This window comes from Periplaneta americana, chromosome 9 (assembly GCF_040183065.1).
Source record: "Periplaneta americana isolate PAMFEO1 chromosome 9, P.americana_PAMFEO1_priV1, whole genome shotgun sequence".
NCBI classification, from domain to species: Eukaryota; Metazoa; Arthropoda; class Insecta; order Blattodea; family Blattidae; genus Periplaneta; species Periplaneta americana.
The window spans coordinates 40,779,418-40,798,272 of NC_091125.1; the positions used below are offsets into that span (position 1 = coordinate 40,779,418).

The window sequence follows — 18,855 nt, forward strand, 5'->3', positions numbered from 1 at the left end:
ATCCACGATTCACAGCCAAAAGTGAAACAGCATTGGGTTCAGAGGTGAATACAGTAACCGCTAGGCCACCATGGCCTACCATATATTAAACTTCCATTAAAACAATTAATTCTATCTCAGTTATTTTAGTTTTAAAGCTTTTACTTAATGCTAGACATTCTCATATTACACGGCAATGTGAAAGAAATCAACTGTTATCATTGCAGATCACATGCGAAGCTGGCTCAAACTTTTTACAATAACATCAACGAACGTGTGCATTGTTATTATTTGATCCTTTTGACAAGAGAAGAAAAATTGATTGAGATGTTGCACTTTTATGGACAACTGAAGTTAACAAACATCCATTCAGGAAATGTTGTGGAGGTAAATTGATCCCGGATCTTTAAATATAATTCCCTGAATTTCAGATGCATGTGAACTGCTTTACTTTAATTGTAAGCCAGCTTTTAAAAAAGTGAATTTAATCATGAAATCCTTGTTTCAAGTCGGCTTTAGCAGAAATTACTAGTACAATGCAAATGTCAGAAGATACCGGTATGTTAAAAATAAAATGCACATTCTTTGGGCCCAATAAGTAAAGAGCACTAAAAAGACTTGCTGACATGTGTAAAAGATTCTTATAACATTCTCCATTCTTGGATATACTGTTTTAACACTTGTATAATCACTGAACATAAAATAACTGCTTTACTACCTTTGTTAATATTATGGTAAATTACCTGGCTGATTAGTTTCGACGTGGTTTGCGTCATTCTCCAAAAGCCATGTCGAAACTAGTCAGCCAGGTAATTTACCATAATATTAACACAGTACCGGTAAAGCAGTTTTTACATTCGTTCAGTTTCTTACAAAATTATTTATTTTCTTCTTCATCGTAGTTCTCAAAAGAGATTGTAACTTCATGTTGTACCGGTAAGTATCTAATAATTCAAAATCTAAGTTTGCTACTACCATAAATAATAAAACCATTCTGCATCAAGCGAGTTATTGATATCCTGTTGTCATTGTATAAGAGCTTTCAATCTTGCTTATGAGCAACTATGAACGGTATTGTATTTCAGCTTGAGGATTCTGGTCAAAGGATTTGAAGCCTGATCCTAGGCAGATTCAGAAATACTTTTGGTGAACTAAGTGGCTATGAGACAAATTTTCCCTAAGACTTTCGATTTTCCATGACATTCTTACTCTTCTTTATCTATCATAATCTATTTCATTAACTTTGAAAAATTTCTGCAGTTTAAAACGGATTTAAATAAAAATTGACCTTATCTCATCATACCTTCATTAACTTACATTACCAGTACCCTACATTTCTTCACATTATTTTATTATACTTCACCCTTCAGTGCTTGCTTACAAAACATACAAATTGAATACAGTATTTGCAAACTATACTATTCTATTTTATTATACTTCACCCTTCAGTGCTTGCTTATAAAACACACAAATTGAATACAGTATTTGCAAGCTATACTATTCTATTTTATTATACTTCACCCTTCAGTGCTTGCTTACAAAACACACAAATTGAATACAATATTTGCAAACTATACTATTCTATTTTATTATACTTCACCCTTCACTGCTTGCTTACAAAACACACAAATTGAATACAGTATTTGCAAACTATACTATTCTATTTTATTATACTTCACCCTTCAGTGCTTGCTTACAAAACACACAAATTGAATACAGTATTTACAAACTATACTATCCTCTTTTAGAATCTGAAAATCCTTCTAATAAGCATGGAAGATAATTTGAAGTTTCATACGTCGCTTAAAAAGAGAATGAGTCATATGTAAGGGGCCAGCACTCATCTCATCTCTTGGTCTAGCAAGCAGATCGTATTTAAGATTCTTGCCATTTCATGGCTACAGTTTGGCAAGTGCTTTTTCGCAACTCTAATGAATGATTTATTTAAGGAAATAAAGAGAATTTTACCTGAATTTCAGAGCAATTGCGCAGAATATCCTCCATTACGTACTGCAAACATGTTGCAGTGATATATGAAGTTCTGGAACACTCACTGGAGCTCATTGGCTCAATGATTCCGTTGTGGATTGGTTCTAACATCCAACGAGAATATTGTGCGTGTGTTAATGGAGCACCTAAATTCAAATAATTGATTAAATGGCGATCTTACTCGTGTTAATTATGTAAGCATGTGCAGCTTACAGCTGTTTATTAACACGAGTAAGATCGCCATTTAATCAATTATTTATATTCAAGTGTTAAAAGTAGTGTACGAAAGATTCAACATGGACCTAAATTCAGTTTATAAATTATGGGGAAGAATTTTAAGGAATTTTTAACCTTTACTACAGAGTGTTGTGATAGGTATGTTCAATTCTTGTGCTAGGTGATGGATACTTTTTTTGGGCTAAACTCCATCCTCACACACGTATCTTTCAGTGTTTGTGCTGTTAGAGTACGTTTCAGACAACTTTTCTTCTTATCGACAGAACCTGTTTCTTGCCACTTAGAAAATTTAACATCACAGTTTCGATAGTTATGTAGCATTTGGAAAAATCCGCAAAAACTTGCGTAAACAAAACTTTTACGATTTCTCCTTCTGTTGATGATACGTTTCACCAAAGAAAATGTGGTGCTGTACCAATACTGTTTATTTAACCATGGTTAAAATACTTGTTTTTTTTAATTTCTCAGTACAGTTCAGACAGCTGACTAAGACTGACAATGTAAAGTACCAGTAACTTAAGTTATCACCGGCTTAGTGCAACAGCTAATAAAGAAAACTAAATCATTTTGTCCTTTGCTGTAGTTAAAGCAACAAGAGGCTCAGAAAACCCAACGCATAGGTACTCACAAGAAAGAGATCTCATGGCTCAGTAAGAGTGCCGATAACTTAATGGCTTTACTCGCTCTGTAGGCCCACTTTGCTGACAGTATTACTGAGTTTTAAGTACTGGACAAAAAACAAGTACCGGTACACTAATTTCACTTATATAATAATGTTCATTATCTTTAATACCGGTAATTGTAGTTCAAAATCGCATTTTATATACATACAGTATCTCGAGTATATTTTCTAGTCATTGAAGCTTGAGTTACGGCATTTGGCTAAAAGTTCATGCTCTGCTATTAAAAGATAGTAACAGTAATAACTGTTTAAAATTAATGTAAAACTGGCTGGAAATTTTTTAAAGTTATTTGGTGTGTGTGAATTAAAACTAATTATAAAGAAATCATTGCAAAATTATTAGAAAAATATGTCAAACAACTTCAAAAATAATTTTCACATAATCATCTCCCTGAAGTTGAGAAATGTAACTTTCAAAGACATTGCCTACTTTTATTTTTCTCTCTGTACTGAGGTTTGTGGAGTGCCAAAAAACAGATTGTTCTTTCTTGGATTAAGGTGTATGAAAGTATTGGACATGCGTCATTACAAACTGCATACAAAAGGAACTTATTTCTTGTAGACCCAATTACCTATGTTCCATCCTTCACTTCTGAGAGATGTGTCCTTATTTAACAGAGGGTAGCACCCTTGCTATTAGACCTTTATAAGATGATTTTGAAAGTCTTCTGTAATAATTCAACAGTATGAAATGACATGATTTTGAGGCATAGAGTTACAACGAAAACTTTGGTAATTCTAGGTGGAGGGTGGAGCACGCAGAACTTAAAACTAACATAATGAAACTCCATTTCGTATCTTGAAAATGATTTGAACGCTAAGGCGCCACTTGTAGAGATTCTATGTACATATGATCGTAATAAACACAACAGCGCAACACATTCTTATATTGTTTTCTTTTCCCTTGAAAAATGAAATCCTTGATACTGCAGTTCTCCTTATTTTCCTTATTTTTCATTAAAATGTTAAGAAGGTAATAACATCATAAACTAATAGAAGTTTCAAGTGTGAGGACGATAAATTATTCGAGAAATAACACATTTTTGAGATTACAGTATTATGAAATGATCCATGAATTGAGACGTTCTTGTAAGAAATGAACTAATCTATAGAAGTTTTACTCTGTATGAGCACCAATCGGTTTTAATTCTGTGTAACTAAACATTCATTTAGGTAAATATAGAGTTAGCACTGCAATATCAACAGATTTCTGATTGTTGAAGTAATTTACAGAGGTTTTAAAAATAATTACATATATTCACAGTACTGGTACCAGTAATACGAATTGAAAATTTCTCTCCAATTTTTTTTATTCAAAAGGTTTCTCCAGTATAATCATGAGTTATTATGTTTATCGGACAAATACAATAGGTATTTCAGACTACGAGATTAGACTGCTTTCTGAAGACCTTCAATAAATCCGTCATTCTCAATTCTTTCACTTCTCATCAACTGTATTACAGAACTATTTCCTTATTTTAAGAGAGAGAGAGGGAGGAGGAGGGGTAAGGGAGGGGGAGGGAGAGAGTGTGTGTGCGAGCGTGTATGTGTGTGTGATTTTTAATTGTATGTAAGTTTAACCAATGATGCTATTGCTTTTTAATTGCAGTATAATTGGGATGAATAACACTTGGTACAGTATTAACTTTAAAGTACATACCCTGTGTATTGTAAAACAGCTTTTTTGATGACATCATTGACAAATTCGAGGCCCTGAAAAACAGGAGAATAGACCTACTCTACAAGAGATAAGGTAAGATAGAAAAAATATTATTCCTTGTCACATACAGTTGTCAGCACTTCACTTATCTTCTGAATCATGGGCTGCCCCTGTTATATCCAGATGCCATGCTAATGCTCGGTGATGCAGGCTATGGAATCTCGTCCTAGCTGGTGACATCATACAGAAATCTAAGAACGCCAGTACAAAGATCCTATAACGCATATAGTATAATCAGGGATCATGTCATAACTGAAAGAGCTTTGGGCAGTTAAATCAGGTTTGGTTTTTTTTTTTTGTTATTTTTCACCAACAACTTAGTGCAGTTTCTCTTTGTTGGCCCAAGTAAATTTTGAATTGCTGAGTTGCCCATGGTTATTTCATGATTACTGAGGAATCACCTGACTGGAGTCCTTAATTATTGAAGAACATTGTCTTCATAAGATCTCTAGAAAGTCTGAAAAAAGGTAAGCAATTCTTAGATATTTTAAATTACAGTGACCAGCAAAGTGGATCACTTAATTTCTTTAAGAACTGTAATAATTGTATAGCTTATACTTTATTTTTTCTACATTTTGACAGAGGAATATTGTAAAATGAAGTAAACATACGTATCCTGTGCACTTCATTCCCCTCATCGAAATGCTTTTGTTTGCAGTTTATTTCAAACTTTTAAGGTACCGGTATTTTCATTTACGTAAAATTTCAAGTTATGTATTTCATGGAGTTACTGAGGGAATGGTTTACACTATGACGTGATTATGCGCTGAAACTGTCACTGTGTACGTATCTTGCCCTAATATTATGAGTTACCACCCCTAGTGGCGATGATGTCCTCCATTCATTATGTCATGCTGACCACCAGGTCCTGCAATGTTTCCTGAGGGATGAGGTTCCACTTCTCCTACAATGCCGCCCGCATTTCGTTCAAAGTGTCGAAAGTGCGACGTCGGACACTTTGACAGAGCATATCTCACAGGTGTTCAATCAGTAGCGTACCAGTAACTAAGAAAGCATGGACCCCCCCCACTGCAAAAATTTCCATTTGGAAATTCATATCCGCCCACGCCCAAAGTAGTTGTTTTGCTATGTTAACACAATTATCTTTCGCAATAGTCATATTTTATTCATATTTAAACAGTTTTATAGTGAAGTCTACTCCCCAGACCTAAACAACCTCTATAACTTCTACATTCGAACCCATGTGTTTTCATCTGACATACCATAAGTATTTCCACGGAAATGACAGTGGTGGTGGTGAAATCGATGACGACAGTGACAGCAGCAGCGATGACAGAGACGCTGCTGCTGCTGCTACTACCAAAATCCCAGAGCCAGGGCACTTTTTTTGTTTATAAATATACCACTGGTTAAGGTGCCGAGTTTTGATGGCAGGAGCAGCGAAAGTTTATCTGAGATGTCGTTCATGTTTCCATAATTTCATTTGTCACTTCTATCTGAATCACTCAACTCTTTGAATTAAAATTATATGCGAGACGTGTAGTTGCAAAATCAGATACATCACTTTTTTTTCGAAAATGAGTTAATGTTATGATTCATATCTTCATAATTATGATTTTTATGATGAAAGAATAGTATTGGTTGCAAATCCAGATAACTTAAGTCATGTGAGTTTGTTTCCATAACCAGATACATCAACAATTTGCACATACATTCATTGCGCATCAGTAGATTTCCCGCGCAGAAACAGCTGAAAGAGAAACTGCAAGATATCATTAGTTCTAACGAGTATACAGATATTTTCTCTAATTTTGGAACAGTCATAACTCTGTCAGATAAAACATATGACAGGAAAAAAACTGTTTCCAATACAGTGCGGCCACCAACTCAGTGGCACTTTCCATATAAAAGATTTTTTATTTCAGTGGAACAAAAAGAAGGATGAAGTCCTGGTGAAGGATGAAGTTCACTACAGAAGTGAGTCTGATCAATACAAGAACATGTGTTAAGGCGCGTCTCCACTATTAAACATTTAACAACAACATGTTAAATGTTAAATTGTTTACTGTTAACATCCCAACATGTTGATTGAACATGTTAATGCTAATTTCATTTAACACTTTGTCCACACTGTTAAACATGTTAAACTTTACTTTCTTTGCATAGTCCAACATAAACAGTCTATGAGATTTTAATATAGATAGTGTTTTATTTTCAAAACTTGGACAATGGACTCAGATGATGATCTGACTTTTGTAATTGCCTCTATTGCTTGCTACAAAGCTTTGAAAAGGAAGAAAATGAGCATGTGGATGCGACAATATCTTAGCAAAAGACACTATGCAGGATACATTCTAAACGAGCTTAAAGTTGAATACAGTATCGATTTGTATTCAAAAAGTTGCTGAGAATGTTAGAACACGATTTTAATATAGTGCTGCAAAAATACTTCCTGTTACATCAAAGAAATACACAATTTAAGAGCAGCCATTTCGTCTCAAAAAATTACAGCTCGATTGATTATCATAGGACCTACGATATGATAGATGTTAGAGGAGTGGGTAATATCGTATAATTATTCTTTCCGAAGTTTTACGAACGTTAACATACATCACCAAATACGACCATTACTGACATCAACATAGTATTAATGTTTAGCGTATGATGAGAGTGAGAAAACTCTCTATTGTATTCTCGAGAACAATTAAATAATAATTCCAGTTCTCTAAAACAGTCGGCCTTCTTAGTTTTTCCCGTGTATTCTTTTGCAGACACATCCCACAAACAAGGCCTTTCCATCAGTGCATTAATTTTATTCTAATGTATTTTCTTTCGTCCACTCCATTACTTCGAACCAAGGACCAATGATAGTATAAAAATGATCAAGATACGCGCCACAAAATCGGAACTTATAGTTGTTGCTATGGAAACTGTACGAACTTTGCCGAACTGTACCGACACTGCACAAGCAAATGAACTGACTTGACATGTTTTCCATTTCTGCTGGAAAACACGCGAACAAGTTAAAAGTGTTAAATTCAACATACTTAGTTAACATGTTAAGTCAATTGAGACTTGAAATGTCCATATACAAGTTAAATTCAACATGTTATATTTAACATGTTGTTGTTAAATGTTTAATAGTGGAGACAAGCCTTTAGAAAAACAAAAAAATAATAAATGTTGCATCACCAAACATAATGCTGCCAGGAGTATAAGTGTTACAATTAAAAATAAATTATGTAACTGCTTTGCTGACAAAACATTTTGGCAATGACTGGAAATCACCAAACATTATCCTACTATGCATGTATTGTTAACAGTCTGGAAAGCTTAGATGAAAATCAAATTTCTTCTATGAATGAAGAAGAAAATTTGTGTGACCATGAGTGTGAAATAGGTGGTCTGGTTGTTTAATAATAATTCAATTTCTTTTGTGATGAAAATGTAATAATTATGACAAATTAATTGTAATAATGTAACAGTGGTTTAAAATAATACATTGTATATAATAGAATGATTTTTTGCTTTCAAACCAAGATAAGTCCTTTTATTCATTGACAAACCCAGATAGATCATAGAACAATTGTCAAAACCAGATACATCAAATACATTTTCTCTATTATCTACTAATTGTGCAATAATGTCACCGCCATACGTCATGAAACATTACAATATTCCATAACAAACGTATCCTCCAAGTATTAACATTTTATCTCTTGGTGTATAGGAGATAACTTATACATTTTGCTTTCATATTGAAAAATTATGTTCTAGTGATACCGGTATATTTTATTTTGCAACTAAACGCCTCATGTTATAACAACCTATTGTTGACAAACCATAGATTAAGCTATCCCTCAATCTGTCAACACTGGCTGCAGCACTTTACGTCTTGCTTAAAAAAAAAAAAAAGCATGGAAAACCTCCATGGCAGGATGTGATGGCATGAAACCAAGAGGACTGGATTCTAGCCCTCTTGCATGAAACTCATGTCATCACCAAGTCTAGACTAGACGGCATTTCGGAAGGCGGTCAGCTGCTACATGCGCTGTTGCATTTCTGGTATGTTACGTCACAAACTTGTACAGTAGAACCAATCAGAATCAGTCTATAACAAGTATTTCCAGAGTTCGTTTTTCACGTCTGAGTGTTTCAATACATTGAATAAGTAAAACTAACATTTACTGTGTATGTGTAAGATAAATAAATGGAAGAAGAGACTGTAAAAAGACAAATATTGCACAGACAGGCGTGGAAAATAGCGCTTAAGGTATATAATTATTTTAAAAACGTTGACGAGCAGAACGCTGCCAGCCATCTTGATGCTGACTGCAACGTTGCCAACGCGCAAGAAACGACTGCAGAAGCATGTGGTGTGGGATTGAAAAACGTGCAAAGAATAGTGAAGGAAGGGGGGTTTGTTTGGTGTCATGCTTACAGTAATAAACGGCTAAGGTCATTATTGTCTTTTGATAATTTAAATTCTCTCCTGTGCTATTTATATTGCACGTGCGCGTGAAGTACGATGTGGCAATGTTGTACGCTGCTTTGCTCTCACTATCTGTCTCTCTTGACGCAAACGCTAGCAGACTACCGCCTTCCGAATTGCCTTCGACTCTAGCAGAGACCTGCAAGAGAGCGAGCGCGGGATATCGTTATCAGTCCAGGAAGGCACTGACGGAATGAATAGCGATCATATACGAATATTTCCGATAAATCACGAAGTAAAGCAACATACCGAGCGATCGGGTCTGACGACGAGCGCTCGGTGTTCATGAGTGCTCTTCCGGTAGCAGTACGCAGTAGGTGAATTGTAGGCTTGTCTAATCAGTACGTTACATCAAAACGAATGTGAAGATGATTCAATAGTATCGACGTCGATCTCAAGTAGAGGCTCGGACACCGTCTCTGTTGATGGTAAAAGATTACAAGACACGATGTCAAAAGTATATGCCGAAAATAAAGTTAAATCAGCAGAGTCAGAGTAGTGGAAAAAAAAGGGAAAGCAGTTACTAGCTCTGCTTGGACTAAATTCGGACAAGTAAGGGATAAGAATACCTTAAAGTACATAGGATTGTCCACACCTGTGGAGTAACGGTCAGCGCGAAATCAGGTGGCCCGGGTTCGAATCCCGGTCGGGGCAAGTTACCTGGTTAACGTTTTTTCCGGGGTTTTCCCTCAACCCAGTACGAGCAAATGCTGGGTAACTTTCGGTGCTGGACCCCAGACTCATTTCACCGGCATTATCACCTTCATTTTATTCAGACGCTAAATAACCTAAGCTGTTGATAAAGCGTCGTAAAATAACCTACTAAAATCAAAAATAAAAATATTCCCAAGTTAATATGAGTAAAGTTCATATTACGTTCGAGATGAAACAAAATATATCGCTACTAATTTATTATTTGCATTTCATACTTCGATAGACAGTTTTAGTTATCACGTATTAAATGTAATTTCTCGGTTTTATATACATTTTATAGTAATATAACCAAACATTTGATTTGCATTTACAATATTATTACGATTAAATTTGTGTCTCAGTCTGTTTTTGAAGTTAAATGTTAAACTGAGTAGGAATGAAATATATTTATACAGAAAATCATTTCAGCCTCTTTCAATCTAAAAAAGAAAAATGTATAATTAATTAAATTTCCACTAAAATATATAATTGTTGAAAACAATCGAATGATTTCTATGATTATTCCATTGTAGGATTAAATCATTCGAATGCATGAATGAATTGTTCAATAACATTGCAGTATGTTGATTAGTCATTCTATACGTAGGTCTATAGCCTGAGAGCAGCGCTCTTTTTTCTTATCGCCATGTAGGTCAGGTGTTTAATTTAATGAAGATCAGGGTCAGATACTGAGGCTGTTAGAAGAGTCAGTACGCTACAACCACACAGAACATTCGAAGCTTATCATTCTATTTTTGCGTCATATGATTCTGAACTCGAAGCTCTTATCATTATCTTAAAATGGAACACATTCTGTTATGCGAGTACATATTTTGCGTAACTTCATACGCTTGTTGTGGTGGTAAGCAAAATCAATGAATAATCGAGTGATATTGTGAATATTTCTATTATTTCGAATGGTTTTGATAATCAAATGAATTCATTCGATTTTTACCAATGATGTACTACGTAGTACTATAGCTTACTGCTTCGCGTATAGTGGTTGAAGCGAGCGCTCGTTCTGACAGGGGAGCGATCCCCCGGGCGAGCTCGAGCGAGCGCAGGCCAAACCCGAGCTCGAGCGATTAGACACGAAGAGCATTCGGTAAAACCGATCTCAGATATCGTTAAGCATCGCTCTCTTGCAGGTCTCTGGACTCTAGTATATACAGTCACGTAGCATGAGTTGTGAAGGTGCTAGGAACAATAGACTGTGCTGGTCAAAAACGTTATATGTGCCTGTCCGGTACTATTTCTGTAATGAGGCGACAGTAGCGATCCTAGTGGTTAGCAACTATCTCTGGATGCATATTTACTACGTATTGACCTTCGTGACTGTAATTACTGTGGTTGTTCTTCGATTCTATGATATTTAATTTATTTTTGTGGCTTCTGTATCATTTTACTTGGAAAGCATTCAAGATTTATATTGAAATGTACAGAAAAATATAAATGGAGACCACTTTATTATAAAATTGTAGCGGAAATGTAATAAGTGACGTGGAAACAACTGCTGCGACAGATTAGAATTTGAAATCCCGCGTGAAAACTCACGTTTTGGCGGGAATCAGAAACTCTGACGTGCTCAGACAAGAAGGGCATCCTCATGTAAGAAATCGAATGAAGGTTAGAAGTATTCAAGCAGGGGACTTGTTTTACCGTATAAAAATACAGTAGTTGTAGTTTTATGTGACATGTGATAGTTCATTTTATCTTTGTGATATTCGTAATATTTTAGTTTGCATAATGTCGTCAGATGTGCCACCACCAGAAGATACATTAAATATACTTGTTGCAAGTGACATTCATTTAGGATATGCTGAAAAAGATGGAATCCGAGGTAATGTTATTAATGTTTGCTTACAAAGTTTATGACCATATTCCTGCATGTGCTGGCATTTTTTATATTCTTTTAAGTAGGAGATCAAACATAACCTATTCTCGCCAAGAAATTGTATATCTTCGATAATGTCTCACAACACACACGGAACTGACGTCCGATGGGTTTTTTTCCGAGGTTTTCCCCAACCGTAAGGTGAATGCCAGGTAATCTATGGCGAATCCTCGACCTCATCTCGCCAAAATATCTCGCTATCACCAATCTCATCGACGCTAAATAACCTCGTAGTTGATACAGCGTCGTTAAATAACCAACTAAACAAATGTTAGAGCATAGAGGAACAAACACTACGGTTGAGCCAAAATCCCTAATAAATTCAACGATTTTCACTTCCGAAATCACCGGACTACTTAAGCACTAGTTTCACCCAGTAATGTAATAAAAAGTTTTAAATTTTGTTGTCTGCATCACGAACTTACATTCTCTCTGCCTATTTGAACCACTGAAAGCACAATAATCAGAATACTGAAAGTCTGAACTAACCTAACCTTTCCAGAATCTGTGACAAGTTAATTTGCTTACATTAAGTTTAGGTTTAGTATAAAACTGGTCAATGTGCAGCGACACTTTGTGGGAAATTACCTGATAATAATTATTCAAAACCATACATCCAATTGGTATTTTTCTAGAAGATCTACATTACATCTAGGCCTACATTTTTTGCTTCACTGGCTTCTGTATTATGTATGTAGTGATAAATACGTGGTTTTAATTTGCAACCACAAATACAAGTACGACACTTTAAAAACTGTTTGATACTTAGCTAGGTCTATATATTCTAATGCACTTTTGTAACCTCCATTTCACAAGTTACTAAAGTGAATCTCGATCCTGCTACACACAACACATGGGAGGAAAAAACGTAAGCCTTGAAAATCTCAAAATTGTACCACATTCCTCTAGAGACATGATACGATCACTGTGAAGGCTGTACACTCACCTAACTCACCTCAAATAGCCTATCTTTGTTGCTTATATACTCACCACTGATTGCAGTACGCAGGAAAGTATTCTTTTCTTCGGTCCAGGGTAAATCTATTTGTATAGACTACTTGTCTACCAAAGAAGTGTATATGCAAGCCATACCAAAGGCCCAAACAAACCAAACCTAACCTGTCACTGGTCCTAGGTCTTACGAAAACTCGTTTATTTATGACTAGATAATCTGTATGTAAATTTGTAAAGTTATACCATCAAACAGTTTCATCATGGAATGACTCAACACAAATCAGACGTTTGTCCTATGTGTGATGTGTAGTGAGATCGAAGATTCAATGACGAATTACTAGGGAAATGTGATCAGTTACCCTAGTATTACGTCCTGGACCTCTCGAGTGTTATATTTGTAACAAGTGGAGGGGGGGGGGCTACAACAGTGCATTAGAATATACAGGTAAGTAGGCCTATCAAACGATTTTTCTGTTGAAAGTATTTGTGGCTGCAAACTAAAACCATGTGTTAGCACTATGTACATCTCACAGAAGTCAGTGAAGGAAAAGGAAACTGTGTTTTGTTTGGTGTAGCCTAGTTTTCCTGGAGTATTATCCGAATAGACTACAGTAATTCTACTTGGAAACTTTTGTAAAACCTACTGATTTTTGTTTAATAACTAGGAGAAGATAGTTACACTACGTTTGAAGAGATATTGGCTTTAGCAGAGGAGAAAAATGTGGACTTGGTTCTCCTTGGCGGTGATTTATTTCATGAAAGTAAACCATCGCCAAAATGCATTCATCGCTGCATGTCATTGATGCGCAAATACTGCATGGGTGATAGGTGAGTGATGCTAATTTCAGGATCTGGCATTTAAGCCATCACACTGAAGTTTATGTATTATTATTACTATTATTATTATTATTATTATTATTATTATTATTATTATTATTATTATTATTAATTTTTTTTTTACAGGCCTGTTGCTGTTAGTTTTCTCAGTGACCAAACTGAAAATTTCAAACATTGTGATAAACCTATTGTTAATTATGAAGACCCAAATCTTAACATTTCCATTCCAATATTCTCTATACATGGGAATCATGATGATCCCAGTGGTAAGTTATAAGTGTTCCACCAGTAAAGATAATTTTAGGAAACAATTACTACATTTTTTATGTGACAAAATTTTACCAGTATGTGTAATTTTAGCATAATATAATTTATACGTTTTATTTAGAAGTTTTAATTCACTATTAAAAGTTTTAAATCAGTGTCTTTATAAACAACACATTACCAACAATGAAATTCACATATTATTCATTCATTATTCATTGTTTTTAATGATTGTTCTTTGTGAACTGATTAGTAGGCCGATCTATCGAACCCTTATTTAGAGCGGCTTTTGTTAAAAAATATAATTCAACACAACCAACACATTAAGGATACCAAGATTAGGCCTACAATTTAAACTTAACATTTTCTTATATACCCAGGGCCGCCAAGAAGGGGGGGGGCAAAGGGGGCAAGTACTTATGGGCCCATGAGCAGTAAGGGTTCATCAGATTAAGAGAGTCTGATTACTTTTTATTATCACGGATTCATACCAGTACTATAAAATTTTGTAAGAACATTTGTTACATGAATCTGACATATTAACCAACAATAGTATAATTAATACAAATTACCACTTCATTATGTAAATGTTTAACTTTGATATAATAGAATATCAGTTTCCCACATTAACAGTCATCGACACGACACTTGAGGGCTCTGGGATTTGCCTGAAATATGTTCCCGTTGCTTGTACCAAACACGTTCAATTGGCTTGTCCTCTTAACTACCAACCCTCGCCGGTCCACCACAATATGCTAATGGATTCTCCCAAATCCAAGCCAGAGGATTACGTTTCCTTTTCAGTAGGGCCCACATAGTATGTTTCGTGACGAAACTTTCGTCTTTTCGTTGTCGTTTTTCTAATACCGTTCATTAGTGTTACCAGTGGACAATGGACAAGTAGAAGCATAAGTCGGGAGCTGAGAAGCACAAGGAGGGACAGAAAAATTGGAAAATTTTAAGAAAGGGAGTAGAACTTTCTTTGAAGTTGGTGTGAAATTGAGCGAAAACTAAAAAGTAGCAGACAAATTGTGTCATTGAATGTGTTGTTCGAAAACAAGAGCTTTTCCAAAAACAGCATTACAATATTTTCAAAACTGAAGAATGGAGAATGTGTTCCCTGAGACTGGCTAGTGTGGAGTGAAACAAATCAGGGAAAATAGTGCAGTGACTGATTTGTTTCACTCCACACTAGTCAGTGTCTGGGAACACTTTCTCCAGTCTTGAGTTTTGAAAATAATACTGGAAAGGCTCTTGTTCCGTCACTTAGAAGGTTATTAGGCAGGTTGGAGGTACTTTTTCGAACAACACATACAATGACATTTACAATTTGTCTGCCACTTTTTAGTTTTCCAAGGTCGCATATTTTTTGCCATGACTCAGAGTTAGGAATTGGTGTGGGTAAATTTGTTTCATTTGCACTTATTAACATATCACTTTAACTATTGTTTGCTTGTTCTGATTCAATACTACTGCTATCAGAATTTTTTTTCTAAACAGCCACAACCATCAGTGTTCACTTCTAAGCATGAACTGTCTTCATTTTTGACAACCTGAACAGACGGGCTTGAGATTGGTTTATTTTCTGCACCTTCACTAGCAACGCTCAATTTCACACCAACTTCAAACAAAATGAAGGAAATAAAAATGTATTCTTAGTAATAATGTGTCAAGAGAGACTGAGTAACCTTGGTCTCCTTAGTCTGGAGAGTGATCTTACTAGGTCTTTAAATTTTGATGATATAATTGATGATATAATGAAGTCAAGGAGAGTTGTTTGTTGATGTTGGCCTGCAAGTCAGAAATTACAGCTGTTTAAGAATAGTGTTTTATGAAAACGAAACGAAAAGACGAAAGTTTCATCACGAAATATACTATGTAGGCCCTACTGAAAAAGAAGCTGTCTAAAATATACAGTATTATTGTGCTAATGTGAAGTTTTGCTAAAAGTTTCCAATGTAACAAAAGTGTATATTTTTAGATTCGTATCTGTGTATGGTGTTATCTTTTATTTATTTTGCAAATAATTATTATGGTCAGAACAATTGGTAACTTGTCAATTTTAACTTTTTTTTTCAACGGGGCGCAGAATATTGTACAGGGACCCATAAATCCTGTTGACAGCCCTGTATATACCTAAGTTATGGTACTCTGGTTTAGATACCAATAATGCATAATAGTATATTATGAAGCTAGCTTATGTTATACTTTATTGCATGAGTAAAAGTTTACCAAACAAAGTGAGTTCAGTAATTCTTTAATTCTTACAAAAGTAATCAATTCTATAACATTATAAAAGTGTTTCATGTGCTTTTTAGCTAATAGTGCGTTATTTTATATTCAAATAACAGATAAATTATTTTGAAAATACTTCTCTTGTAATTTTGGCCACTAAGAAAATAATTAATCAAGAGAAAATATACTTTGATCTTCTGTTTTGTTTGTCAGGTTATGGTCGAGTGAGTTCCTTGGACCTTCTTAGTGCTCCAGGATTACTCAACTACTTTGGAAAATGGACAGATCTAACACATGTGGAGATATCACCACTGCTCATGCAAAAGGGAGAGACTCGACTTGCACTTTATGGTCTTAGCTATTTGAAGGACGAGCGTCTTGCAAGACTATTTTTAGATCACCATGTAATTATCTTCAAAGAGCCCTTTTGTTGTATTAATATTCTCTGTGCCTAATATAATTGCTGAATGTTCACTTTGAATGTATGCCTAAAAATTGACATTCATGATTTATTGGGTTATTTTACGACGCTGTATCAACATCTAGGTTATTTAGCGTCTGAATGATATGAAGGTGATAATGCCGGTGAAATGAGTTCGGGGTCCAGCACCGAAAGTTACCCAGCATTTGCTCGAATTGGGTTGAGGGAAAACCCCGGAAAAACCTCAACGAGGTAACTTGCCCTGACCGGGATTCGAACCCGGGCCACCTGGTTTCGCAGCCAGACGCGCTGACCGTTACTCCACAGGTGTGGACTTCATGATTTATGTTCTGCCTGTTCAGCCAGACGTCTTCAAATAGCAATGATTTAATTGTGTACAATACATAGAAATTCAAGAAGCCCTGTTCCAGTACAAAATCTTTTCTGTAATCTGGTTGTTAGCCGAGGCTGTTGCTTCAGATTCGTGTACAAGGAACATAAAAGAATAAAGACTGTTTTTTAGCAGTTATGAGTAAATGTGACATAGATTGTAAAGAAAAGATGTATAAAACAGTTGAAAAAACAGAAAGGGGGGGGGGGGGAAGTGCTAGGTAAATTAATTTATTTCCTATCTTAAAGCTTTTTCATATTGATTCCATTTTCTTGTGAGGCATTTATGTCACACCTTAAATGTTACTGTACTTTTTAATAAAATTCTTCGTATTTGGCAACCTCACCTAGTTGAGGAAGATTAAATATTATTATTATTAGCAAGTTTAGTTAACATCATAAGAATGTGGATGAAAAGTGATGCTATAATATGAGAATAAGTTTCTCGTCATGATCTATGAAAATTGTCTAGCAGATTAAAACACAAACAATCCATAGGTTAATTATTTAGATTTATTCTTATGCACCTACAATATGGTAGGAATCATGTTGCAGGTAAAAATGTTTCGCCCTCGAGAGTGCCAGGACGAATGGTTGAATGTGTTTGTGTTGCACCAAAACCGAGTAGATCGTGGTATCAAACGCTTTATTACAGAGGAGATGTTACCAGACTTCCTGGACCTAGTCATCTGGGGCCATGAACATGAATGTCGTATAAAACCAGAGTGGAATGACAATCGCCGGTTCTATGTATGTCAACCAGGTGTGTATAATAAACAACAGACAGCTGACAATGGATTCAAATGATAGAAAATATTATTATTATTATTATTATTATTATTATTATTATTATTATTATTATTATTATTATTCACAGTATGAAAATAGTGTTGAAACTGCGGAAATTAATTTTAATGTTTTAATTTAATTTGCAGCGTTTCTCAACCTGTGGTCCGCAAAGGTGAGACAGGTGGTTCACAGGCAGAATTAAAAGTTTAATTTTAATTTAATTAAAAATATCATAACAAAAAATAAAGGAGTAAAAATTTTCACATGAAATGGATACTGTACTGTATAAACTAAGCTTTCTAAAAACCATTAATATATAATTGATCAGACAAAAATCTGGTATTTCCAGGATATAAGGATATGACTGCATTGTTACTAACTTCAGAGGGACCCCAGTATGTGCCGATAACAATGGTAGGGTTGGTAACATAAGAATAGTGAAGTAAACAACAGTACAATATGATTTTATTGTTCCTGCTTTCCCTTGCTGTTCTAAGTAAACCTGTGTTGTCCATATTTCAATAAGCTGATTGTTTATTGTTATTTACTACTGGACACTTCACTTGGCAATACTGGTTTTGCTCCTTCAATCAAAGCTCAGTAGATCTTCAGAAATGCTAAGTTATAGTTGGACAAAGTGTATCTTGAGTTAACTCCAGTTTTAATATTATATTTTCGAAAACTCTTTTAATAATGGAAAAGTGGCTTAGAACAGGGACTTTGAGAAGAAAAGCAAGTGATACAGACAATGCTAATTCTAACTGTGAAATGTGTATTATAACGGTTCAAAGAAGACATACAGTAGGAAATATGACAGTTCGTATTTGAAATTAGGATTTACTTGGTGCAGTGATGAAAGTGAACAGAAGCCACAGTGAGTTTTGTGTTATGAAGTGTTGTCGAACGAGTGCATGAAACCTGCAAAACTCCAACGACATTTAGAAACAAAGCATTATGATGTAAAAAATAAACCAATAGAATTTTTCCATCGACACTTAAGGAACACTAAATTATGGGAAAATAAAGTTTCGGCCATGGATTCGATTAGTTGTAAGACACTGGAATCATCCTACCTCTTAAGTTTGCGCATAGCCTTAACAGGGAAACCTCATTCTATCGGGAAAAATTTACTTCTTCCAGCAATAAAAGATGTGATGAAAACTATACTTGACAACAAGTTACTAAAAGATAATGATTTGATTCCCCTTTCAAATGACACGGTTGGTCACAGAATTAACGATATGGCAGGTAATGTGGAATTTCAGTTAATCGAAAATGTTAAGAAGAATCTTTATTGTGCGTTACAAATAGACGAAAC

General features: G+C 35.0%; 1 protein-coding gene across 2 annotated transcripts in view; it reads left to right on the forward strand.

Annotated features, from left to right (window-relative positions):
* Positions 1–11,385: 11,385 nt before the first annotated feature.
* The window catches only part of mre11 (double strand break repair nuclease mre11), a 51,436-nt gene continuing 43,966 nt past the window's right edge, over positions 11,386–18,855 (forward strand). For both annotated transcript variants that reach the window (XM_069834534.1, XM_069834535.1), the window contains exons 1-5: positions 11,386–11,593; positions 13,267–13,429; positions 13,565–13,704; positions 16,151–16,341; positions 17,304–17,511. In XM_069834534.1, the coding sequence (XP_069690635.1) occupies positions 11,500–11,593; positions 13,267–13,429; positions 13,565–13,704; positions 16,151–16,341; positions 17,304–17,511 (796 nt within the window). In that variant the 5' untranslated portion in view covers positions 11,386–11,499. The remainder of the gene's footprint in view (positions 11,594–13,266; positions 13,430–13,564; positions 13,705–16,150; positions 16,342–17,303; positions 17,512–18,855) is intronic.